The 26113-nt window shown below is 50.5% G+C and overlaps 1 protein-coding gene across 9 annotated transcripts in view; it reads right to left on the reverse strand.

Annotated features, from left to right (window-relative positions):
* Window positions 1–13294: 13294 nt before the first annotated feature.
* Window positions 13295–26113, reverse strand: part of Cimap1c (ciliary microtubule associated protein 1C) — a 32275-nt gene continuing 19456 nt past the window's right edge. For 5 of the 9 annotated variants that reach the window (NM_001429219.1, XM_087561991.1, XM_087561992.1 and 2 more), the window contains 4 exons: window positions 16229–16357; window positions 15357–15467; window positions 14577–14690; window positions 13295–13925 (listed from right to left, as the gene is read on the reverse strand). In NM_001429219.1, coding sequence (NP_001416148.1) covers window positions 13444–13925; window positions 14577–14690; window positions 15357–15467; window positions 16229–16357 — 836 coding nt within the window. In that variant the 3' untranslated portion in view covers window positions 13295–13443. 9 annotated transcript variants of the gene reach the window in all.

Below are 26113 nucleotides of genomic sequence, written 5' to 3' on the forward strand. Positions count from 1 at the left end.
AGGCCCGCTGTCATGGGCCATGGGGAAGTTGGTGTGGAATAGATGGGTCCCAGGGACATCTGACCAGTGAGGATAAGCAATCAGGATGTGGTGGTGACTGATGGAATGCAGGGACTAGAAAGGGGAAATTGATAAGACCAAAACCTGTGTGGGGTACACAGGATGAGCCTCTGTGGAGCTCTAGGCCCAGATGAGGCAGAAGGGCTCAGAGCCCAGGCTGGGATCACTCCCACTGGTAGCCCCTGACCCCCACACCACCCAGCTCCTCAGGGAGCCCCGCTTACACACACTTCAGACACCTGGGGTTCCCATGGCAACAGTAAAGAGAAACAGCAACCACCTGGGCAAGTGGGACACAGAGAAATGGGTCAGAGGAGGGGCCTTCAATGGCCTGACCATACCTGGCTGCCCCTTCCCATGGGATCTGGCAGGATGCAAGGGGTTGGCTGAGAGAGGTAGGGCCCTCCTGCCCCCCACTTCAAATAATCTCAGGAAGGTGGTCACAGTCTGACGGCTGTAGTGTGAACCCTGGTCAGGCCTGTGTCCCTTCTGAATTCAGCAGCCTTTGTCTCTACTTCTGAGAGGAAGGGTGTGTCACAGGAGTGGGTGGCTACTCCTTCAAACTTCAAACTACCTCCTGCTCCCCCACCCTATCCCCCATCCCCACCCCACCCCACCCAGGCCCCAAGCCAGGAGGCTAATTTTAGCCCTAGTATCAGACTGGAGCAAGGGTGTTAGGTTAGAGAAAGCTATGTGTCTGCCCACTGCTAAATGCTAACCAGGGAGCTCAGTGGGAGGCTCAGGTAGCTGGTTATCCCTACCTGAGACAAGCAAAGGGACTCAGCCAGTAGGCCCTCCTGATGCTCCCTGAAACCTTCATCCGGGCCCCTCCTCCCTGCCTCAATTCCACCTCTGGCCAAAAATAGCCACACCCTCCTTCTGAGAGCTGGCCCCATCACAACTTTAAAAAATTTGTTAGATTTATTTTATGAATATGGGTGCTGTCTGCATGTGTGTCCACCATGTGCATGCCCAGGACTCACAGAGGTCAGAGAGAGCGTGGGATCCCATGGAAGCAGAGTTACAAGTCAATTGTGAGCCACCATGTGGGTGCTGGGAACTGAACCCAGAGCCTCTGCAAGAGCAGCAAATGGCTCCTAACCCCTGAGTCACTTCTCAGACTCTACTGATCTTTTTCAGTTAGAGTTAAATCCAACCACTCTGGACTCCATCACAAACCCCGACAGGCAAGGTGGCAAGCCAGTTCCTTCCCTCCCTCAGCCCCAAACCACCTCAGTTCTCTCTTCTCTGTGTACCTGAGCTCTGTAGGCCTTCCTAACACACAGCCTTTGTGTGTTTGCTATCTCTCGTGAGAGCTCCAAGCTTCTTCTCACCAGCTAGGATTGGGGACCAAACAGAGGGCCTCAAACATGCTAGGAAAACACCCTACCACTGACTTGTACTATACACCTAGCCTGCCTCTCTCTCCTCTCTCTCTCTCTCTCTCTCTCTCTCTCTCTCTCTCTCTCTCTCTCTCTCTCTCTCTCTCTCTACCTCTTTTTGTAGTTCAAGCAGACCTTGAACACAGAGATCTGCCTGCCTCTGCTCCAGGGGCTGGAATCAAAGAGCTGCACCACCATACCCTGACCCAGTTTTGTTTTGCTTTGGAAATTTTTGTTACATTTACTTGTTCTCCCTCCCTCCGTCTCCTTCCGCACCCCCATCCGTGTGTGTGTGTGTGTGTGTGTGTGTGTGTGTGTGTGTGTGTGTGTGTGTGTGTGTGTGACTGCCTGTCTGTCTGTCTGCCTATCTGCCTGACTGTCTGCCTGTTTGCCTGACTGACTGTCTGCCTGTCTGCCTGCCTGTCTGCCTGCCTGCCTGTCTGCCTGTCTGCCTGTCTGCCTGTCTGCCTGTCTGCCTGTCTGCCTGTTTGCCTGTCTGCCTGTGCACAGAGATCAGAGGACAGCTTTCAGCGGTCAGTTCTTTCCTCTACAGTGGGCCCAAGATGCCTTCCAGGAAACCAGCCCACCGAACAGGTAAGGCTAGACTGGCAGTCCCAGTATGCTATCTGTTGCTGTAATAAACACAGAGACCAAAGCAATCTGAGGAGAAAGAGTTTATTTCACCTCACACTTCAGGTAACAGCAGTCCACCACAGGAAAAAGAGCAGAAACTCATGCAGGAACAGTGACAAGGAACAGCAAGAAATGCTGCGTAGTGGTTTCTCTCTTGCTTGCTCCTTGGTTCGTGCACTATTAGCTTTTTTATATAACCCACCTGCCTAGGAATGGTACCACTCACAGTGGCCTGGGCCCTCCCACATCTGCCAGCAATTAAGACAGAGCTGCACAGACATACCCACAAGGCAATCTGGTCCATGCAGTTCCTCAATTGGGAGTCCCAGATGATGCTAGTTTATCTCACATTGACAGTGAAAATAAATAATAATAATTATTAATAATAATAATAATAATAAATATTCCTGTCATCCAGCAAGAAGCAACCCCTTGTCCCATCATCCTTAGCCAGGGCAGGGTTCTCCTCCGGGATGAGGTGAGGGCTGGAGGCTTTTGGAGTTCTTTACTTGGTTGTATGTCCTAGAGGTGCCACACTGCGGTAGCAGAGACCGGAGCAATCCAGAAGAGGTGCCTGCCCTACGGTGTGAGACCTGCCAGTGCCTCCTACTGAGACGCCAGTACCCAGAGTCAGGCAGCCTGAACATCTAGAACAGCATCCTGAGAACTCTACCCTGATTGCCCAGAACAGCATAAAAAAGGGTAAGTTTGGAGCTGCGAGCCAACTGAAAAATCCCCAGATGCCATCTGCAGCACACACTGGCAGGTGCTCCACCTCCCCCAGCCCCGTCCTGCTCCAAGGAAAGATACGTGCAGACCAGCGTGATCATGACAGAGGCTGGCCTTCATGGACGTCTCACTTCCGTATCAATTGCAGTAGCCAGCCAAAGTCCATGTCGATCAGGCTGGTCTGTCCCGAGCCCTTGTTTCTGGCAAGATAGATTCAGAGGACAAGGGCCTGGGTCCCTGGGGACACATCCTCACTGATGCTGGCAGAAATAAGAGAGAGAAGCAAGCCTATATACAAAGAACGGAAGGAATGGATTTACCGTACAGGCTGAGCCTCAGCCCTATCCTGTGCCCAGATCTCTGCCTGTGATGTTTTTGACTCCATGTCTCCACATTAGCAGGTTTTACCCACACAGCCCTGGCAGCAGGTGCCTGCCATGTTCCTTCCCCTGGTTCACCCTCAGGGTAGGGGAGCCCTACTCAGCCCTCCTCTGGACAAGAGGCCCATGGAACCTAGAAGGACCGAAGGATGAAATGTCTCTACCTCCATCAGAGCTTCGTGCCAAGGAAGTTCTGGCCCCATGGTTCAACCCAAGGTAAAAAACCACCTCAGAGAATGCAGCTGGTGGGAATCAAGGTGCCCCGCTTGTGAGACATGGGAGTCTCCCACCAAAGCGAGCAATTCCTTAGGCTAAGGAAGAGTCTAGATACTAAGGAAAGGTGATGTCTTTTCAGCAGGCTGTACCTTCCTCCTCAGTCTCACTGTCTACACTCCCAAGCTGGGTCCGGGACTCTTCTCCGCAAGGCAGGATACTTAGAGGACATTGGCATGTGATTCTCTCTGAGCCTCAGTTTCCCTTCAGTTATCAAGGGAAGACTTGGGGTAGTGTCCCTTTCTCAAACTGGACGCTCCCACTGGCGGGATTGGCGATGCAGGGCAGGACTGGGAATGGCCACCCGTTACCTTACAGCAATTCCTGGGTTGCCACTTCTCCAGGAGAAGGTCTTAGGTGGCATCCAACAGTCCTAAAGCCAACCTGAAAAGGCTCCTGACAACCAAGTGTAACTGCCCATGCCACCAGGGGAGCATAGGCAGTAAATTAGAGCTGAGGGCTGCCCCCTCCACATGCGCTCATATTTATATCTGCCTCGGTGGCTGAAAATGGATATTTATGCATTTTCAATATTCAGGGCAAACGCTCCGTCACTCAGTGATGTGTGGTCCAGCACAATATCCTGGCCACACAGAGACATCCCTCTTCCACACGTTTACTGTCTTGGGGACTTTCAAAGGTGCCAAACCTTCATCCTCATAGAACTCAGAGGAGGTATGAGAAAGAAAGGTCAGGTGGCCTCCCCTAGAGAGCCTTAGAGTCCTCCCAGGGGCGGAGGTGGTACCCTGTTATATAGACCAACAGCCAGAGCTCAGATGTTAGGTGGTCTAACCTAGGTCATGCAGCATCTCTCAAGGCCAAAGTTCTTTCCACACTGGCAGAGGCTGAGACATGGCTCCTGCAGGAACAGAATAAGTGTCTAACTCTGGTTAACTGTCCCATCTGTCCCATCTCTGGGTCTTTCTACCTCATTCATCTGCCCTGCTCTCTCTCTCTCTCTCTCTCTCTCTCTCTCTCTCTCTCTCTCTCTCTCTGAAAGCTTCTGGATAGCTCTTTCGCATCCTCCCATCCAGTCCCACTTGCCTGCTTCTGGCTCTCATCCCTTCTGTCCCTCAGAGTCCATGCCTCTGTCTCCCGGATGCTCTCTTCGGTCTGAGGTCAAGTAGGGGTGCGGAGAACTGTCTTGGGATCTGGGGAGAACCTTGTGGGTGGTGTGTCTCCTGTGAGATAGTGTTCTGCCCCTGTAACTCCCCTCTCTGGGGAAGAAGTGGGGTTAGGGTTGGAGGTTCCTAGGATGATTCCATCTGGGCAAAAGCAATGAGACACACTGGGTCTCCATCCCCTGTGTGTCCCGAGAGCACAGGAAGGAGGCTTCTGCCGAAGCCCAGCCACTTGATCTTGACAACTCGCTGGTGTTAGGGGTAAGGTAAAAGGACCACCCTTGAGATTGCTCAGAGTAGAAGCATCAACCTTCTCAGTCTCCACTGCTTCTGGTCCCTGAGGTCATCCTTCAGCTGCTCCTTCCTGTGTCCCCTCTGCTCTGCCCACTGTCTCCTGCTTTTCTTGTCAGAATGATAGGAAATAATGACATCTTTAGTGTCTGTCGCTGCACTTCCTCTAGGGAATTAAATCCCAATCCCTTGAGCCCTGTTACAGTCCCCCCCCCAAAAAAAATGCATGTGTGTGCTCTCTGTGAAGAAACTGTATGTACATGTGTCCTTGCACGAAAAGGTGTCACCCATACCCTGGGCTTCTGCACAAACCCACAGGTCTGATCTGTATGCATCTCTAAATAGCCCATGCATGCCTGAGCTCTTAGAACTCTGGGTGTTTGTGTAAATACACATGCAACCGCTGGCATGAGATTTTTACAACCCTTGTGGATCTCAGGGCATGCACAGCAAATCATCGATGTGCAATGTCTATGTGTTAAGTGCAGGCCTGTGTGGCAAGGTCGGGGAATACATATGTCACTGTACACATCTGTTTGCTCACGTGCACCACGCGTCCACAGGCACCTCTATGTGTTTTATACTGTGTGTACACATTCTAGCTGCCCGCATATATTGCCAACCTGGCTCCCTGGAGCTGACACCTGTTCCCTACCAGAGAACCACTGTGTCGCGTCTCTGGGTGGTGGTGGTGGCAGGGGCAGCAGGAAGCTGGGCCTGTAGGTAAGGATTACGCAATGTAGCAGAAGGCTCACTAATGAGGCCACTTTCCTTGCCAGCCTAGGAGCAGATACAGCTAATTATTGCTCAGTGAGCAGCTCCCTGGAGATGGGCTGCTGTAGAGCCTGCTCTCTCCCTCCCCTGAGTCCTCTTTCTCTACTCGCTGCTAACCCTGAGGTGCAGCCAAATCCACAGACATCCCAAAGGGGGAAAAGAGCAGAGGGCTAATCAGAGGTCAGTGCTTGGTCCCACCAAGAGACTCGAGATGCTTGTACGCCATCCCATTAGCCCGCTTCCAGAAACCACTTCCTGCGTCGTCCTCTGTCTTTGGGCACAGTCTCCAAGAAGCCTTCAATATCCCAGTGTGCTCCAGCAGGAAGACCTGCACACCCAGTGCAGTTCCTTCACGGACGAGGAATGTACTCCTGAATACTGAACACCAGAGTATTGGTCTGTTGGGCTGGGCTGCTAAGCCTACAGCTGTGTGACCTTGAGCAGGTCCCTACAGTTCTGGGCCATGGTTTCTTTGCTGTAAAATGAAGGAAGGCTAGAAATCAATATTCACAGAGTGGTGTGTGGCCCGTGATGAGGCCTAACCATTTAGATAGTATGCCTTGTGCAAAATGTATTGCATTCGCTATAACCTGAGTACATCTCCCATATAAATATACATATAGATATAGATATGCATATATAGAGATATGAAATAATGATGAAAATTCTGTGCATGTTCAGTATAGATACCTTTTCCCAGGTATTTTCAATTCACAATGGGATGAATCTGTGTATGCCGATGTCACCAGGAGTGATGACTGTATACACTTGTATGTGTGGGGCAGAGTTACACCCATGTGTGCATATACATTTGCGTGTATTAAGTAGGGCACTGCATCCTGGTTTCACAAATCTTGTTAAAGACAAGGCAAACTCACAGGTTTGAGTTTTGTAAGCCAGCTTAAAGAAAAAATACAAATAAGAGTTCCGAGGGTATGTAAGTGTGATGTGAATGTGACAGGAGTCCTGATTGGTCGGGTGTTAACAAATGCCTGCCCCCCTCAGATCCTTCTCTGCCTGAGGAGGGTTGGATTTTCGACCCCAGGAATTCAAATCATGCAAACAAGGTCCTGTGCCCCTTTGTCCTCATGGTCACCAGGACAGAATATGTGTGAAAAGTCAGAGCCATTTGCTGAGGGGCGCATGGGACAGACGTATACTCTGGTCATAGGTCCCACAGAATCTCAGATACTGCACACTCGTGGTACCAAACTGCACACATATGGCCACAGTTTGGTTCAGGTCAGAACACCGAGGGAGCCAGCTGAAGCCTATATCTGGACAGAGGTAGCTCAGAATGATCCTAAGCCTTTTCTGGGGGAGGAAACTCTGCACCATACCTCCTGGGAGGCTGTCTCGGGCCCCTATCATGACCTAGGCTCCTCCACATGCTATTCTGCCCAGGAGAGAAAAACCTCTCCCATAGCCCCAAATGCCTCTGTCCTCCAAGAGGCTGCTGTGAATCACAGGAATTTACGGCCAGCCTAGAGTGGGATTTATGAGTCTGCCTGAAGCCCCGGCCATGAGGAGGGGCTGCCTGTCAGCCCCCCATTGCCACTGATTGATGAGGCTGTTTCCTGCCAAGAAAAACTCCCCTCTGAGGTTGGCAGTGAGGAAAAGATTCCCAGGAACAAGGGGTGGCTTCTCACCTTGTACCTGCTCCAGGCCTGAATGTGCCCACACTCACAGACCAGCTTCCCCATGCACCCCCATTCTCACACATTGTTGTGCAAGCCTGACAGGACTAGCATGATACACCACCAGGTCTTCACTTTCTCACCCTTGGACCCAAACCTTGGAAGCTGTTCAACTGAACCTGTTGAGTCCAAAGCCAGAAAAGACCTCTGAGAAGTCCAGAACACACACACACACACACACACACATACACACACACACACACACCCATCACATGGATACGTGTGTGCACGCACACACACACACACATACACACATATACACACATAAACATTCATGCACAAACACATGCACAGGCACACATGCATACACGTAAACACACATACACACATACACATACAGATGCACAGATATGCACACTCACATGCACACAGACACACATTCGATGCATGCACACACATGTGCACACACATATACATACACACATGAGCATATATGCACGTATATACACATACACGCACATGCACACACATGCACAGACACACACATACACACACACAATTCATGAACAAAGGAATGGACCTTACCCATTTGCACATCAGCACAGTGGTAAGGCTGACCCTGGGCCCAGAGCCTAGTCCCAACTGATTATCAAGGGTTCATGGGGTCAATTTTTGGCCCCAAAGGAGGGCTTCTCCTCAGAGAGACTGATGGGTTTGAATCCCTGCTCCACCAGTCTGTGTTTAAACAGTTTACAACCTCTTCTAACCTGCTTCCTTCCCCGGAAAATGGAGATCAAAACAAGCTCAACCACTGTGAGATTCCAGTAGATGCTACAAACCGAACCCCAGGGTAGAGCACCTGAGATCTCAAGGGATCCACCACCTGGCCTACAGGTAGAGCTCAGGGAATGAAGTGGCTTCTTGCTGGAGAACAGTAAGAGGGCTCCCTAGAAGATCCAGAGCTTTCCATGAAAATAGAGCTGAGGTTACCACCTTGTACCTTGCGACAGTTAAGTTTCTGCTTAGACAACCTGATAGCAAGTCCCCTCCCATTTCTGGCCATCAAGACAAAGCCAGGGAGGACCAATTTAGGAAACAGTGAGACTCATATTCTGCAGTACCCAATTCTCACCACTTGGGGGCAGCAGGGAGTGGACCCGGAGCTCAGCCTCCTTTCAGCTGCAGTCTAGCTGCTGGTGAGTCCCTTTCCCAGTGTTTGCTGGGTGTCGTTCTTTCCGCCTCTAACCAGCTTTTCGGAGAACAGAGCTGGGAGACCATCCCATCCAGATGTTTGGTGCTCCCCACAGCCCTGAGGAGCAGTCAGAGTTCTCACTTTTCGGATGGGGAAACTAATAAGCCAGAAAAGGGAGGATTTGTGCAAAGTCCCACAAGCAAATGTGCTGGAGTCAACTCTTTTCTCAGCTGCCATCCCCTGGGACCGGCCATGTGGAAGGAGAGCTGCGGCCAGGCTGACCCCGGCTGGATGATCCCATCTCACCTCCAGCTGTGTTGCTGGTCCACTCACCTATCCTCTCTGATCCTTTGCTTATGTCAATGCCTGCAACATAGCAAGGACTGTGCAAGAGGCTCCTGCTTTGCTTCTGGTAGATGTCACCTTCCACAAGAGGCATGTCTATCTATCACCTGGCACCCACCACCAGGGTCTTCCTGTTTGAATCCTCTCCACAATCCCGGATCAACCCTTTTGTCTCCCTTCTCTCCGGCAGCCTCCCTCTGCCCACACCCACTCTCTCAAGCTTTGAGGAAGAACTAAGGGACCCCCTTCTCCTCAGCATCCCACTGTTCTCTTCTCCAGTGCCCACCCCCACCCCAGCCCCCTGCCCCCTCTCCTCAGCCCTGTCTCTCCCTTGTCCCCCTCTTCTGCTGAGTCTCTGCTTGCTGTGCACTGCAACTGTGTTTACAAGACAGCAATGACAGTTTTTTATTTCTCTCTTTTGTCTCCCTTCCTCCCCTGAAGGGAAACGTGCTTCCAATCTCCCAGGAAGAAATGAAGGCTCTAGACAGAAAGGACACAAAGGACATTGGGACCATGGGTGACATCCCACTCCCACACATGGGTTCCATATACAAACACTCTTATGTGCTTGTATAGGCGTGCACGCGCGTGCGCACACACACACACACACACACACACACATGCACACACGCACACACACTGGCTGGAGCCTCCAAGAGCAGCTGTGTTATTTCAGGGTAATTGAAAATGTCGATCTTTATTCTAGAGTATAAACAGGGCAGAGGGACACAGGAGTCAAGGAGGAAAGTAGTGTCGGAGACCATAGGAAGGAGAGCCAGTGAGAAGAGCTAGACCAGATGGGAGGCTGCAGACACAGAGGGGAAGAGCAGGAGGCTCTCTTCCCATGGTGGACAGCTGAGACGTGCTTCTTCCCACCCTCAGCCACCACCCTGTCCCTTAAGGCAGGAGGACAGAAGAGCTGCCCTTGCTCTGGGTGCTCCTTCTGTGTGCTGGGGCCTGACAGAGACCACCTGACTTATCCTGGTGGATACGTGACAACTTTGACCCAGAGCACATCAACTCCTTCATGAGCACAGAGCACTCTCCTACCCCAGCCCCACCTCTGTGTTTGTATGTAGTATGTATGTATATATGTATGTACGTATATATGTGTGTATGTGTGCATGTATATGTATGTGTGCGCGTATATGTATGTTGTGCATGTATGTATGCATGTGTATGCATGTGTGTATGTGTGTGTATGCGGGCATATGTATATATGCATGTGTGAGTGTATGTATGATATGTGTGTTTATGTATGTATGTGTGCATGTGCATGTATCTGTGTATGTGTGTATGTATGTGTCTATGTATGTATGCATGTGTATGCATGTATGTGTGTGTACGTGCAGGCATATGTATGTATGCATGTATGTATGTCCGTATATGTGCATATTTATGTATGTATTTATTTACATGTGTATATATGTATGTATGCATGTGTATGTATGTATGTGCTCTGCCACTCTTGCACTCTATACCCTTTGCTTCTGGGGAGTTGGGGTGCATCTGTGAACCAGCACAAGGTATGTTAGATGGGGAGGTGCCTAGGGTATCTGAGGTGCTACAAGGTGAGGGAAGTGTCTGCTGTGGAATCTAGAGGAGGTCTTACTTTCTCCCTGGGGACAGTGAGAGAGTAGCTGGTAGAAAGTAAGCTGTGGGTTTTCCATTTCTCTGAAAGACATCTTGGTTCTGTGTACCTGTAAGTAAAGGACTTAAGTCCACAAGGGACTTGTTGTGACTCTTTCCTCCTTTTCTCCATCCCTCAGAACCCCAAATCCATTCCAAGAGTCCCCTCTAGCTCTCACATCCTCTGACCCAGCTCTTTTCTGGTGAGCCCAGGGGCCTGGCTGATCTGTCCAGTGAAAAAGGAGTGGGCTCAGTCCCAGGATGAGTAAAAGTTCTTATCCCACACTAAGCCCCAATCCTGGTCACACAGCAACACGAATCTGGAGACAGGCCACTCACTGTGCAGTCAGGACTGCCTCTGCCCTGGGACTCGGCTCCATCTTTCTAGCAGTGGTCTTGGCCTACGTCAGACACTCTACCAGAAAAGACCTGTTTAGGCCAGGCATGGTGGCACATGCCTTTAGTTCCAGCACTCAGGAGGCAGAGGTAGGTGGATCTCTGTGAGTTCAAGCCCCACCCCCCACCCCCCACCCCCGCCCCGGTCTACAAATCAAGTCCAGGACAGCCAGGGCTCTGTTACAAAGAGAAAGCCTGTCTCAAACACCCCCCCCCAAAATAGACAAAAGAAAAGGCCTGCTCAGATACTAGACTGAGGCTCACTTGACCTGATGACACAGGAAACTCACAGCCACCCCCACACCCCCCACCCACACCCCCACCCAACATTTCCAGCCCAGGCATCACTAATTTTTGCAGCCGGTATGATAAATGGCATTGTCGGCAAAATGACATCTTTCTAATCTGCTGCAAGACAGATGGGTCCCTGTGCAGGCGCTCGCGCTCTCTCTCTCTCTCTCTCTCTCTCTCTCTCTCTCTCTCTCTCTCTCTCTCTCTCCCTCCCTCCCTCCCTCCCTCCCTCCCTGCTGAGAACCTGCCTAGGCCAGCCTGGCAGAGGTTTGGGGATAATGGGACAGACATGGACTCAGGGGCTGGGAAGAAGAGACTTCAGGGCTCTGAGACAGGTATGAACCCAGGTGGCTCCTACAAGCCTCCCTCCTAAACACTGCTGTGTCTCTTTTAATATTCCAACAGCGATCTCAGTTCCTTGCCTTCCATACTTAGGTGTATCCAATTCAGTTTTCATTTCAGCCAAAATCACAATGTTAACCCAGGTGTAGAGGCACACATCTGAAACTCTAGCATTTAGGAGACTGAGGCAGGAGGGTCACAAGGTCAAGACCAGCATGGGCTTCACAGCAAAACTCTGCCTTTTAAAAGAAAACAAAATCCTGGAGCTGGAAAGATGACTCAGTCAGTAAACTGCCTGGTATTAAGCCTGAGGTCTTGCATTTGATCCCCAGCGCCTATCAGGTATGGCGACCCACCCAGCCCTGAGGAGGAAACAGAAGAAGTGCCAGAGATTCCCTAGCTAAACAGTACGGTCAAACTGAAGCGCTTCCAGTTCACTAAGAAACCTGGTCTCCAAAGCTAATGTGGAGAGGAACTGAGGCAGACTCCCAGTGTTGACTGTGGTCTCCACATTCATACATATGCATGTGTACCCGTATGCACATGAACACCTAACAGGCACAGGAAGGTGGGTAGATCTCCGTGGGTTCAAGGCTAGCCTGGTCTACATAGTGAGTTCCAGGACAGCCAGGATTACAAAGAGAGACCTTGTCTCAAAATAACATAAAATAAAATAAAATAAAATAAAATAAAATAAAATAAAATAAGAGAGGGGACAAGCCATCAGATACTGGTTCTGGTTCTAAATGCCCCCCTCTGGCTGAACCAGGGAGGTCTGTGGTCGTAGTCCTTCCCTTCTCCTTTCTAGGTTCCTAGCCTCCTAGATCTGAGCCCCAGTAAACTGCAGATCAGGGCTCTCAACACCTTCCTGTGGTAGAGAGTGGGAGAGAGTGGCTCTAAGGATTGAGGTGAATTGGGGGTCTGGAGGGGAAGACTCAAGAGTCAAGAACTGGCAGGTGTCTGCTTGAAAGGCTCCAGCCTACAGGTACCTATCACCCAAAAGCCAGTAGAGCCAGGCCTGGCTTTGAAGACTGAGGTAGTGCTGCCCTCCCCTGGCCACACTGCCGCCCATCCTCTACCAGGCTGAGCTACTGAGATTAGGACCATAGCGAGTGACTCTCCAAAGATAGCATGTGACACTCAGACCCCCTCCCAGGAGCCCGCAGGTTGGCCACAACCTCCAGCATGGCCATTGCTAGCTGTCTTTCTCTAACTGCCCAAAGTCTTCAGGAATGTAGAGTCTTCACTGAGTGTAGTGTTATGCACTAATCCCACACTTGGAAGGCTAAAGAGAGCTTGGGTTACAAGACAAACAAACAAAACCACTGTCCCATCTAGCTAAAGCCCTCAGTGTACAGCCGGAGCTCAGTACAAGCAACGCCTCAGCTTGCACACTTTAGTCACCCTGTGTGCTGTCTCTCTACCTCTACCTGCTCCCAACAGTCTCCACGTGTCCGTTTGAGTTTTTTCCCAAACCAAGATGGTCCCTCCCATTTCTGCCATGTCCTGGCTCCTACCTTGGGAACTGGTTAGTCTGCATCTAACCAGGAACCAGAGATACAGCCCTAAAAATAGGGCCATCCCCAGTGTTGTTGGAAAGGGACTATGAGACCCAGAGATGAGCAGGGAAGGACCACACAGCTTGTCAGTGGCCACTCTCAGGTGGGCCTGTCCAGGGGCCCTGGAGGTCACACAGCAGCTTTCCCTAGTGACCAGCATGGAAACCCATGTATACCAGATAAATGTACCAAGGATCTCCAGGCCCCACCCAGAGCAAGGCCAAGAGGAAGCAGCTGAGAGTGTTTGCAAAACAAAGGAATGAATAAACGAAAATATTTATCCAGTGCCTCTGTGTGCTGGCCACTCAGCAGACACCAGCTCTGTTACAGGAATTCACGGTCAAGTTGCTCAATGTGATCTAGGAAAATAGCATCTGAGAGGCAGGAGGGGCATGCACTAGCAGGAGCCTCAGTCACAAATGTCCACAATCAATGGGCACAAGTGGGGTGAGTGTTTGATGCCCATGGTGAAGGCAGGGATGCGGGGCTTGTGCACAGTGACTGGCTGGATGTTGTGGGAGCCTGGGCCAGGCCGAAGTGTGTGGTCCAGAGGGTAGGCAAAGCGCTTGGCCATGCTAAACACGGGGCTGCGGTTCTGGTAGACAGACGGCTCAGGTCGCGTACGCATAGCAGGTCCAGGACCTCCTGCTATATTCTCCTTGTGGAACCAGTTCTTGTTTGTGGAAGCCAGACCATAGCAAGGGGCAGTTGAGAGGTTGGGGACGTTGGGCCCCAGAGAGGATGGCAGCTTGTACCGGTTAGGAGCCGGATTGGGGTCCATCACTCTATATGGACACCGATAGCCAAAAGAGTACTGGGGAGGCCTACGTTCCCCAGAGGGTTGGGTCTTCTGGAGGTTGTAGTAGCAAGAGGCTGGCGTACTAGTTATGCCTGAAAGTAAGGAAAGAGGAGAGAGCCTCACAGCTCCTAATACTAGCTGCTGGGTCACTAAGAGAGTTGAGTTCTTGCTCAGCTCTCGGGGCTTCAAACAGTGCAATAGCAGACCCAGGTTATTAGGATGACTTGGGGCTGTGGGCAGGGAAAGGACACCAAGGCAGTCCCCAGGATGATGACAATGTTGTAAAACAAAAGCCATCACTGTCATCATAGCAATAATTCCTTGGCAGTCAACATGATGGCGTTGCCCCATGTCTCATGACAGCACCAGGAAATTTTCTTAGGTCACTAGCTATGTGAGCTCAACGTTACTACTTTGATAAGAGCCCTGTGACATCATAACACAATGTATACTATCCATGACTCCTGTGACTAGCAGTGACACATGCATGTTAATGGCAACATTGTGTCCATTTTCTCTTTTTAAAGACAAAGATACTATGTTTCCTTGGCTGGCCTGGGACAGGCTGTGTAGACCAGGCTATCCTACCTCTGCTTTCCAACTGCTTGGACATTTATATCTTAATGTGTATTGAGATGCCAATGCTCTCAGATATGCCCCTGCTTTGTCCCTTTCCAGATGCTAAGGATGGACACCCACACACACATCATCCTCCCAATGCCCACTTTCCCAGCCCATCTTACGTAGGTTGGGGATGCGCTCCTCCATGGGAACCTGGGGACAGGTAGATATTCCAAAACGAGTTACTTTGGGATCCAAAAAATAGCAAGGTCCAGGGCTGTTTTCGTCAGTGATCCCTGCAAGGGACAAAAAAGGGCTGGCTTGCCACAGCTGCCACCCCAGCAAGGACTCCCTTCAGATTCCTCTGGCTATTAGCTATCCATGGACTTTGATTTCCTTATTTGTAAAATGGGACCCTTTGTACAAGACTGCTGGAGGCCACAGGCAGTTCCACAGTGTGGTCAGTCTCCTACCGCAGACATATCCGGATTGGTGCCAAGGGCAGTGACAACCACTTCAGCTACTGTGAGTATTGAGAAAGGGCTCAGCCCCAGCCAAGAAACCTCTGCCAAAGGGATGTTAAGGCGGAGGGGGGCAGTCACCCTAGACCTCAGGGCCCCAAACACATGACCATATCCCTGCCCAACCTCTCATCTCACTGGGCTTGGCTGTCAGCCACAGGTCATCCTTGACTACTGCAAGCTTCCCTAGGAGAATATGTGGCACCAGGGCCCAAGAGCCCCAGGGAAAGAGATCCCTGCTCTGCCAGTGACAGGTCTAGGCTCCCACAGCTCCCTGGGGAGATCTGCCTGATCTACCTTCAGAGGTTGGGGATCCACTTAGGAAATCTTACTGGCTTCCTTCTGTCTCCATCTTCACCAGCCACAGCCCCCAGTGGCCTGTGGCAGCAATCTTGGACAGTAGTCCTGACCCTTAAGGGACAGACAGTGGGGACTGCTCACGTTTCTTAGTGTGCCGTGTATGCAGACTGAAGGCTGGCTCCTGGAACATGGAGATGTCATGGGCTATGTAGCCAGTACAAGATGGCCGCAGGTACTTGGCAGGCCCTGGACCTGTGAAGCCAGACAAGATAACCTTTAGCCTCAGCCCCCAGCCCACCATGAGAACACCGGGGGTTCACTCTGACTGAAGGCTTTCTACTTTCTACTTTCTACTTTCACCGTAGAAAGGCAACACTCACAGCCAATGGGGAACTTTGTCTGTATTAAGACTCAACGCTAATCGCTTGATATGGTAATTTCAGTTGAGCCTCTAGACAATCTTATTAAGACAGATATTCTCATCTCTTCCATCTAACAGATAACAACACTGAGGCGAAGAAGTAACCACTCCGTTCAGCCACAGTAACTGGCGGCGTGAGACTCAAGAGAACCCAAGCACTTCATCGCTCACCACTCGAAAACACTTCCCAAGAAATAATCAGTCAGTGACAACTTAGTGAGAATTCATTCCCCCAGTCTCCACTTGAAGGAAATAGGAACCACTAAAGGCAGGGCTGGTGAAGTAGCTGAGTGGTGGAGCCCTCACCTATCAACGTATGAGTCCCAGGGTTCAGTCCCTAGCACCCTGAAAAGTAAAAATCAAGCTAAAAGATCCCAATCCTTTCCCCTCAAAACATGCTGTATGCCCTCACCCCCAGTGTCCTAACCTTCTTCCAGCATCTCACAGAGCCGGTGGTTGGGCTTAGCTTGGAGGTTCAGGTGGCTTTAAGGCCTTGAGGAGTGTTTGCTGGGTTTTGCTGGAGGCAGGGCTGGCAGGCAAGGCTTTCAGCAGTAGTCTAGCAGTGTGGGCCCTAGGCTAGAGCTGCTCTCACCTTTGATTGTGGCCATGACAACAGGGGTCTGCTTGATTTCCTGCCATGAGGGTACCTCTTCCTCCTTCTCTGGGTGCTGTGCGTAGAACACATAGTTCCTGGCCCTCTCGAACTGTTTCATAGTGACAGCTGAGAGAAAACAGTAGCAGTTACAAGCAGTGCCTGAGAAGCCGGGAGCCAGCGCCCCTGCCCGGGCCCCTCTCTCCACTACCCACCCCGAGGCAGAGACACCAAAACAGCTGGGGTGGGGGCTGTGTGGGAAGATGCCCAGGCTCAGCAGCTGAAGCCACCCCAGAAGTGCAGCTAGCACGGTGGGGTGGGGGTGGGGGCCCAACGCCTGGAGTGAGGGATGACATCACATCACAGTAGAACTTGTACTGTGAGGCCCGGAGTGTTTATTTCCCCCGTTGCCGTGGTGCCTGAATTGTGGCATGGCAGTTCTCTCCTAAGAGCCCAGATACAGGAAAATTCAGCTTCATGTCATCTCATATATCCAACCAGGCTGAATGCCCTGGGCGTTCCCCAATACCCCCAGTCTGGGAAGGTAGTAGTGAGGGACACGGATTCTGAGCCAGCTACTCACCAGTAGGTATTTCATAATTGGGGACAGAAACAGAAAGGTTGAGTAGGTCCTGGGTGAAGGGTTCCTGCTCCTGCCCACTCCCACGGCTCCTGGGACCTTCTACCCCCTGTCCCTTCCACCTGTCTCCTCTAGACTCTGGATAATCCTCTCTTCTATCGGAGTCTACGTATTTAAGCTAACCTATTTCCCACTAAGGTGGAACTGTCTCACAGTCCCTTCCCAAACTCCTTTGCCAGGGAATGACATCTTTAAGGGTCCACACCTAGCTAAAGGAATAGTTACCTAATGGTGGCATTCCGCACACCGTGTGAGGGGCCAACAGAGGAAGGAAAAGGACTCGCACTGGAGTCCACAGCATGAGGTTCCCATGAATTTGTGGAGAGCACACCTCTGGGGGAGTATGTTAGGAAATACTGAACGCTGGAGGCTATGCAATCTCCATGTGATGGAGGGATGAGCCCCTAGGAAAATCCCAGAGACGTCTTCACCCCTAAGAGCTCAGGGGGATCCAGGACTCAGCCTTACATCCATCACTGGGATTAGATCTGAGCCAGGTTAAGAAAGGTCTCTATTGGGGGCTGGAGAGATGGTTCAGTGGTTAAGAGCACTGACTGTTCTTCCAGAGGTCCTGAGTTCAATTCCCAGCAACCACATGGTGGCTCACAACCATCTGTAATGGGATCTGATGCCGTCTTCTGGTGTGTCTGCCGACAGCGACAGTGTACTCATATAAATAATAAATAAATCTTTAAAAAAAAAAGAAAGATCTCTATCATGGGAACTAAACAGATTAATAGTAGTGGCCTTTAGATGGGATCTGTTACCACCCCAGTGTAGACAGAGACACAGCAGGGAGCAAGGACTTATCCTGAGCCCCCCAGCTTCATCAGTGACAAGAGGGGAACCAGGACACAAAATGCAGGAATCTCTTCAGGTCAGTCTCGATGCTCACAAAGTTGCCATTGTGGTGATGCTCTGAACTCATGTCAGGCGCCAAGCACAGCCATCATCATAGCATGCTAGGAAATCGAGTCTCAGGACAGAAAGGCTCAGAACACAGCAGGCTCCCAGCCACCAGCAGCAGCCCCTCTGCTGGGGACCACATCTAGAGGCTATCTGCTCACCCCACCCTGTAAGCACTCCGGGCCACCCCCTCCCCTGCCTGGTGAAGTTCTCCCAGTGCTTCCTTCCCAGAAGTCTGTTCTGTTCCTGTCACATGCCCTCACACACAGCTGTCTTGGGGAAATGGGTTCCCACACCTTCACCCCAAGTTGCTCTCTTCTGTGGCATGCACTCTGCCTCTGATGGAGTCTGGGATCCCCTGAAGCAGGCCCTTGGTTTCCATTCATGACTCTTTAGAGTCCCCTCTTTGTCACACGGGTTCCAGTGACCAGAAGTAACTTGCGTCAGCTTCTCTGGGCCACCTGTTCCTCACAACCCAGTAGCGGCCCTGGTTTATGGCTACCTCTGCCTTTCTCCTAACTCCTACCATGACCTGGTAACTTTGGCCTGCCTAAGACCCACTTCTCAGTCAATGCCCAGTTCTTCCCATGCACAAAGACCTCTGCCACGCCCCTCCCAGGCCCTGTCCCCAGCAGTGGTTGGTCCTGGGCTTCTCATTGTCTTGCACAGCACCAACTGCCACCTCCCTCTAAACACAGCCTTCATTTCCCACTCCCTCGCAGTATTTATGCACCAGACTGATGAACCCGTACCTCCTCCTCCTCTTCCTACCTCCTACCTCTTCTTCCTCCTCCTCTTCCTACCTCCTACCTCTTCTTCCTCCTCCTCCTCTTCCTACTTCCTATCTCTTCTTCCTCTTCTTCCTCTTCCTCCTCTTCTTCCTCCTCCTCCTCCTCTTCTTCCTCCTCTTCCTCCTCACCCTCAGGCCCTTCCTGCCTTCAGAGCTCTCAACCTTGGATTTGGCAACTTAAATGAGCCAGCTTGCTTCCTGTCCCCAGATATTGTCCCAGCATGCCTCACTCCCCTCCACAAGACTAGAGCTCCATCCAGTTCCTACCCACCTGCACCAAGAGAAAACAGAGACCGTGAAGTGCTGTAGCTGCAGTCCTGTCAGCGAGGCCTACCCACGTCCACTTCCCACTGGAAGCTACGGCTGCTCTTCCAATTTCCCTGTCATCGGTCACCTCTGATATCCAAGGTCCCTTCCATCTGTTAAAAACTCTGCCTCTGGGGCCTAAAGAGATGGTTCACTGGCTAAGAGCATTTGCAGTTCTTCCAGAGGGCTGGGGTTCGGCTCCCAGAAAGACGTCAGGTAGCTCACAACCACCCATAATTACAGTTCCAGGGGGGTCCAACACCCTCTTCTACCATCTAGGCCCTGCATGCATGTGGTGTGTATGTGTACATTCAAGCGTTCGCAGACATCCATAAAATGAATAAATAAAAAACAACCCTGCCCCTGAGCCCACACGTGTCTCTGAACCTACCTGTCTGTCTCTGCCATTTCACAGACACATTGACTCAAAGGGTGTTTTCTCTGTGGTGGCCAGTCTGCCTCTCTCTCCTTGACTCACTGAAAGCTGGCTTTAGGCCCTTTGCTCCACCCAAGCTAAGCTGGACTAGATGCTCACAGACCTGCAGGCAGACACTGAACACAGTGGACTCTTAGCAACCTCTTCTGACTTGGCCTCTTGGTAGCACTGGACCATACTGGACCCACCACTCCTCCTGCTTCACACAGACCCTCTTCTAGCTCTAGGATGTTCTCCTGGTTTCTCTCCCCTGGTTTCGGCTGTCCCTTTACTTCTGGATCTTCTTCCTCACCCTGACCTTTCAGCATTGGCAAATGTTTACTAATCACAAAAATGGAGGACAGTAAGCTTGCTTGGAAGCAGTCTGGCAGGCTCACATCAGCCAGGTGATACACAAGACGAAGCTCAGTGGGTAAAGAGCATACGATGCAAGTGTGACGACTGAGCCCAGACTCCCAGGATCCTCATAAAAAGCTGGGTGAAGTAGTGTGTGCCTGTAATCCCAGCACTGGGGGCACGTGCCTGGCCCTTCAGCTGACCTAATCAGGGAGCTTCAGGTACAGGGAGAGACTTTGCCTAAGAAAAGAAAGTGGGGAGCAATGGAGAAAGCTCCCCAATGGTGGTGGACCTCTGGCTTCCAACAGATATGCATACATTGACATCTCACACAGAAGCTGATTATTATCATTTTAGTATTGTATGGGTGTGTGCATGCCACAGAGGGCAACTTTTAAGAGTGAGTGCTCTACTTCTATCATGAGATCCAAGGATTAAACTCAGATTGTGAAGTTAGTGAGTGCCTCTACCCACTAAACTATCTTGGTTTGCTGAGGAGATGTGGGGTACAGGTCTTAGCATGTAACAACCTCAGCTGTCCTAGAACTTACCATGCATACCAAGCTGGCCTCGAACTCCTCACCTCTACCTCTTTGTCACCGTGTGGTTGCTGGGAATTGAACTCAGACCTCTGGAAGAGCTGTCAGCGCTCTTAACCTCTGTGCCATCTCTCCAGCCCCTCCACAATATTTTTAAGTTAAAAACCAAAGCAAAGGCAAACAAAACAAAATCCCACCCAGGGAGACACTGGTGTGTTCTGGTACATCAGGACCCCACCACGCCACTCTGTTGTTTCCCAAAGATGCAAAATCTGACCACAAGAACACCAGACAATCTGAGGTCAAGACCCATCCACAAGGTACCTGGCCCTGACTCAAACAAACAAACAAACAAACAAACAAAACAAAAAAACTGCCAGCATCACAGAAAACAAAGAAATCCTGAAGAACTGTGTCAGATTTGTAAAAACTCAAAAACCCAGACAGCTCACTGAAACATGCAAGGCAGGACTTGCTTTTTTTCTTAACTTTATTCTCATTTCATATGCATTGGTATTTGACTTAAATGTATGTGTGTGAGGGTGTCAGATCCTTTGAAACTGGAGTTATAGGCAGGTGCTGGGAATTGAACCAGGTTCCTCTGGAAGAGCAGCTGGTACACTTAGCCACTGAGCCATTGTTCCGGCCTGGCTTGCTTTTGATATTGTTAGAAAAATCGGCCGAAGCAGAAATAAGTCTATTGCTTATTTCGAAATGTAGCCAAATTTATTTCCTGGTTAATCGTTGCACTTCTAAAAGGGAAGGTTTTGGTTTAGGAAGCAAAGATAGAGATAGATAGATAGATAGATAGATAGATAGATAGATAGATAGATGGATGGATGGATGCATACATACATACATAATATTTATAGATAAAAATAAAAAGCATCTGCCTTTACTCCCAACACTTACGAGGCAGAATTCTGAGTTTGAAGCCAGACTGGAGTAAACTAATATATAGAGTAGACCAGAATAATTAGGGCTACATAGAGACCCTGTGTAAAAACAAAGGCGTGGAAAATATTAACACTCGAGAAATGTAGGTGAAGGGTATATAAAAACTATTTGCAATAATCTTGCCACTTCTATGTAAGTCTAAAACTATGTGCAGTAAAAATAAATCAAAAGGAAACATATTAATCTGGGACGATGGCTCAGCAAGAAAAGAGCTTTGTTGCAAAGACCCAAGTTGGAATATTCAGAACCCACATAAAACCAGGCTCAGTAGCGTGTGTTTTCAATCCTTGACTCCCACAGCACCATGGGATAACGAGACAGGAGAGTCACGGGAAGCAGGTAGCCAACTAGCCTGACAGATAGAGCAGCAAACCAGACCCTGCCTCAAACAAGGGGGGAAGCAAGAACTGGACGGACGGACAGACACACACACACACACACACGCACACACACACACGAGAGGGGGGGACTTTAAAAACAAAGCTGTCAGCACTGGTGTCTGCAGACTCAGACCTGGATCTTTGTCTCTCTTATGTCACTCTACACCTGCTCAAGGCAGTCCCTCTCCTCTTGTAGCTTTAATTTCATTAATCAACAATTCCTCAGCATTGCTCAGTTCTTCCTACTTTCCCAGCAGTGTTAGGCTCATGCCTACACCTTGTCATTTGGAGTTCGCATGCGCTACAAAATCAACATGCCCAGGTCACTCTATGGTTAAGGATGACCTTGCACTTCTGATCCTCATGTCTCCACCTCCCAAGTGCTCAAGTTTAGAGTGTGGGCACCACTATGCCTGATTTTGTTCAGTTCATCTGATCAAACCTAGGACTTCATACATGCTCAACAAGCCTTCTACCACCTGGGCTACATCCCTAACCTCCAAAGACTTCTTGTGAAATGTCCCCAGCCCAAGTCCATCTCAATGTGTCATTCCCACCCCCATCCATCTCAGTGCCTGAGCCTTGGGCTTGTCCAGCACACCTTTTTGTCCTTTCTGCCCAACCAATTACCAACTCACTTTAGGGAGCTTATAAATCCCAAAATTCTGACTCCTATAATTAATCAGTCACCTTAGTATCCCAGTGCCCGCTTCTGGCATAGTGCCTGGCACCTGGCCTACATTTAAGAACTATTTCTTGAGAGGTGGGAGATAAACCTGTTAATAAACCGCCTGCTGTTCAGTCATGATTACCTGAGTTCAGATCCCCAGAACCTGGTAGAAGCCAGGCCCAATTACTAAGCTGTATAACTTCAGTACTGAGAGGCAGGGACTAAGGACAGAGAAAGGCAGATCTTTGGAACTCTTGTCAGGTCATTCTATCCAGATCAGGTCCAGTGGCTGACCCTGTGTTAGAGTTAAGGTGGAGTGACTGGAGAAATGGCTAAAGAGTTAAGCACTTCCATAAGAGCTGTGTTCTGAAGGTAGCACTCACGTCATTGGTTCACAGCTGCCTGTAACTACAAGCAGCAGCAGATCTGACATCCCCATCTGACCTCTGTCAACACCTTCACACATGCGGCATACATTCACACAAATAATGAGAGGGAGAAACAAACCTAAGCAGAAGGGCTGCCCAGACAACTCAGTGGGGAAAGACACTTACCACTAATTTGAACCCTGAGACCCAAGACACAAGTGGTAGGAGAGAAACTATTACTGAAAGTGGTCCTCTGGCCTCCACTCATGTACTGTACATGTAACATGTATTCATGAGCGTGTACACACACACACACACACACACACGCATGCATGCACGCACGCACACGCACACGCACACATTAAAAATAAAAAGGACTGCTGGGCAGTGGTAGCACATGCCTTTAACCCCAATATTTGGAAGGCAGAGGCAGGTGGATCTCTATGACTTCAAGGCCAGCCTGGTCTACAGAGCGAGTTTCAGGACAGCTGAAGCTGTCAGAGAAACCCTGTCTCAAAGAACAAAACAAACAAAGGTGGACAGCAATTAAGTAAGACACCTGATGTTGAACTCTGACCTCATGATGCATGTGCACAGATGCACACACATACATGTTCCCACATATGCACTCACATGAACACATGAATAAACAATGTAGAAACATACACTAGGAGAAAAACCATTTTGGGAGGCTGAGGGTGCAGCTCCGGAGTGGTAGGGCGCCTAGCTTGGGTGAGACCTGAGTTTAACTCTCAGCACAGGGGATGGAGAAATGCAGCTCGAGTAGTTAATTCACTGGCCCACTGGTTGATCAAAGAAATGCCACTCAGTCAGCAGGAGCAGGGCATCTTTTCCGGGTGCAAACACAGGCCTATCCCACTCACTGGTCTATCCTTGGCAGGCAGCTGTGCAGTATTATACCCATTATCCTCTAGTGTCAAGACACAAGCAACTTACTACAGCAATCTCCTGTCTCACACAGTGCCTGGACTGTTGGGAGAGATCTGGCTTGAGGTTCAGGTTCTAGAGCTCTGGGAGGTGGCAGTCAGAATGGTGGTAGGGCCTGCAGTCATCAGAAAGCACGTTTGGAGCTGGCAGCCACACCCAAAGATGGCTCATTCTCATAAGAGGTGAGGTGGTGCTGGCTGTCAGGGAAAGGCCTCAGCCCCGCCCCACACGGGCCTTCCACAGGCTGCCTAACTGTCCTTACTCATGGGATGAGTAGCTCATCCACTCATAGCAAAGGAACAGAGGTAGCAAAGCCAAAGCCACAGCGCCTCCTTTCTGCCCTGCCTTCTTAGGGCAGCTCTGTTTGTCCAGGGCAGGGACTGCTCCAGATGGGGACTGCTGAGGGCATCTTACACACTGGCTACTCTGAGGTTGTGTGTGTACAAATTATATGATTGTATGTGTGTGTGTGTCTGCCTATAAGACAGAGGTTAAGGTAAGATGCCTTCCTCTATTGCTTTTGAACTTACTCTTTTTAAAGCTTTATCTTATTTTTAATCCTGTATATATGTTTGTCTTTGCGGCTCTATGCCATGTATGCAGAAGTGCCCCAGGAGGTGAAGGTCCAGGCGGTTTATAAGCTGCCTGATGTGGGTCCTGGGAATTGAACTCAGGTCCTCTGGAAGAGTAATGCACATTCTTACCCACTGAGCCATCTCTCCAAGCCCACTCCACCTTATCTCCTAGTGTGTGTGTGTGTGTGTGTGTGTGTGTGTGTGTGTGTGTGTGTGTGTGTGTGTGTTTTGAGACAAGGTCTCTCATTGAATCTAGAGCTCATAGTTTTAAGACAAACTGGCTAGCCAGCAAACTTCCGGAAATCTACCTATCTCTACTTATAAGAACTGAGATCACAGGCAAGGCCATGCTTAGCTTTTTACATGTGTGCTGGGGATACAAAATCAGATCCTCATACCTGTACTCAACCATCTCAGCCCCATCGTGAAGCATTTCACTCTACAAGGGCAAGTGGTCAATAGACCAGGGATGGCTGCCACCAAGCTGTGCATGCTCCTATAGACCACATACTCCTCAAGTCCCACCAGCTTGCTCTGAGGCCTTCTCCTAAAGGGCATCCTGAGAGTCCTAAACAAAAAGTGAGACCCCGGCAGAACCTCCAGGCTCTGCCCTTCAGCTTACAAAGCCTCAGTATCTCTGTTGGAGGCCATCATCTGGTACCATGGTGGCTCTGCGCAGATGAGGGAAACATACAGATAGGTGGCATGACTCATTTGAGGCACACAGAAAAGGCTTGGCAAGACCCAGCTCCTGGCTCCTTACCCCACATTCTTTCCATTTCCCTACCCAGATCGCCAGCTCAGATCCACCTCTAAAACCCATTGCAAGCCTTGGTCCTAGGCCCAAGCAGGTATTTCTCATCCTTCCCGGAACCAAAAGAGCCCCTCAAAGGTGCTCAACCCATGTCAGACCCTGAGTGAGTACACTCGCAGGTTTTCCACCAAGCTGGGGCCCATTCAGTCCCCCCTCCCAAGGCTTGTCTCTGCAGGCTTCCAATGTCCATTAGGACAGCATAGCAAGGGTTAACAGCATGAACTAATATTTAGAAATAGCATATCCCAAAGGGAGTCAGCTGTGGCCAGCTGGTCACAGCCACTGAAGCCACAAGCCTTTGTGGACACGATGTGGCAGGGGAGAGCCTATTCTGGGGAACCTGAGAAGCCCCAAGAGGGTAACCCACCCCTGCACCCATGCCATCCACCCAGTATGGCATAGGCATGCCCTAGAACCCATCAGGGCTAGATAGGCAAAGCTCCCCACGGGCCTCCCATTCACAGCCTTGCTCCCAAACCAGCAAAGACAACTTCTCAGCTCCTGAATTGTGTAATTGTTGGGACTAGCTGCTCCTGTCCGCCTGAGCCTGGCTGCCTGCACTTGGAGGAGCCCCACCGGCTCCTGGGCCAAGAAGCTGGAGCAAGACTGCTCCTAGCAGAAGCTTAGCCTGAGGCCACTGCAGAGGAGTTTCTGATTATGAGATTGTAGAATCGAGGAACCAGTGCCTAAAGCCATGTCCCCTTGCACAGGGTAGTCTGCATTCTGTGTCCTTTATGGCAAAGGACCAATTCCCTGAGGGCAGGTTCCAAGCAGTTGAACAACAGCACTCAGACACCACCCCTTTGAGGGCAGAAGCCCATGCCATTTACCAGCAGGCTGGCTTTGGCCGCAGGCTCCTCGGGTGGAGCCAGTCAGTCAGAGTGCAAAACACCCAGGCTGAGGGCAGGGCGGGGCTGCTACTGCCAAAGCAGGCATGCTTAGTCTCAGATGCACTGGGGCCAGGGGCTGTTAAAAGTATCCAGAAGAGCCAACCTGCACAGCTACACACTGTTGGGAAAGTAGACACTGTTAGGCGGTCTGTTGTCTCGTTCCCCTGAGTACTTGGGGGAAACTGAGGCCTCACATACTCTAGGTCGTTGAAGCTTCAGAGGATTTGCAATCCTCTGATTTATAGGTGGGAATATTCAGAGTCATCATCTTTCCTTGTCCTGCGGAGCGGTGTCAGTCTACAGGGTGGGGAGAGCACTGAGTTGAACCCC

The sequence above is a fragment of the Rattus norvegicus genome, chromosome 8 (assembly GCF_021556685.1).
Source record: "Rattus norvegicus strain SHRSP/BbbUtx chromosome 8, alternate assembly SHRSP_T2T, whole genome shotgun sequence".
In the NCBI taxonomy this organism is placed as follows: domain Eukaryota; kingdom Metazoa; phylum Chordata; class Mammalia; order Rodentia; family Muridae; genus Rattus; species Rattus norvegicus.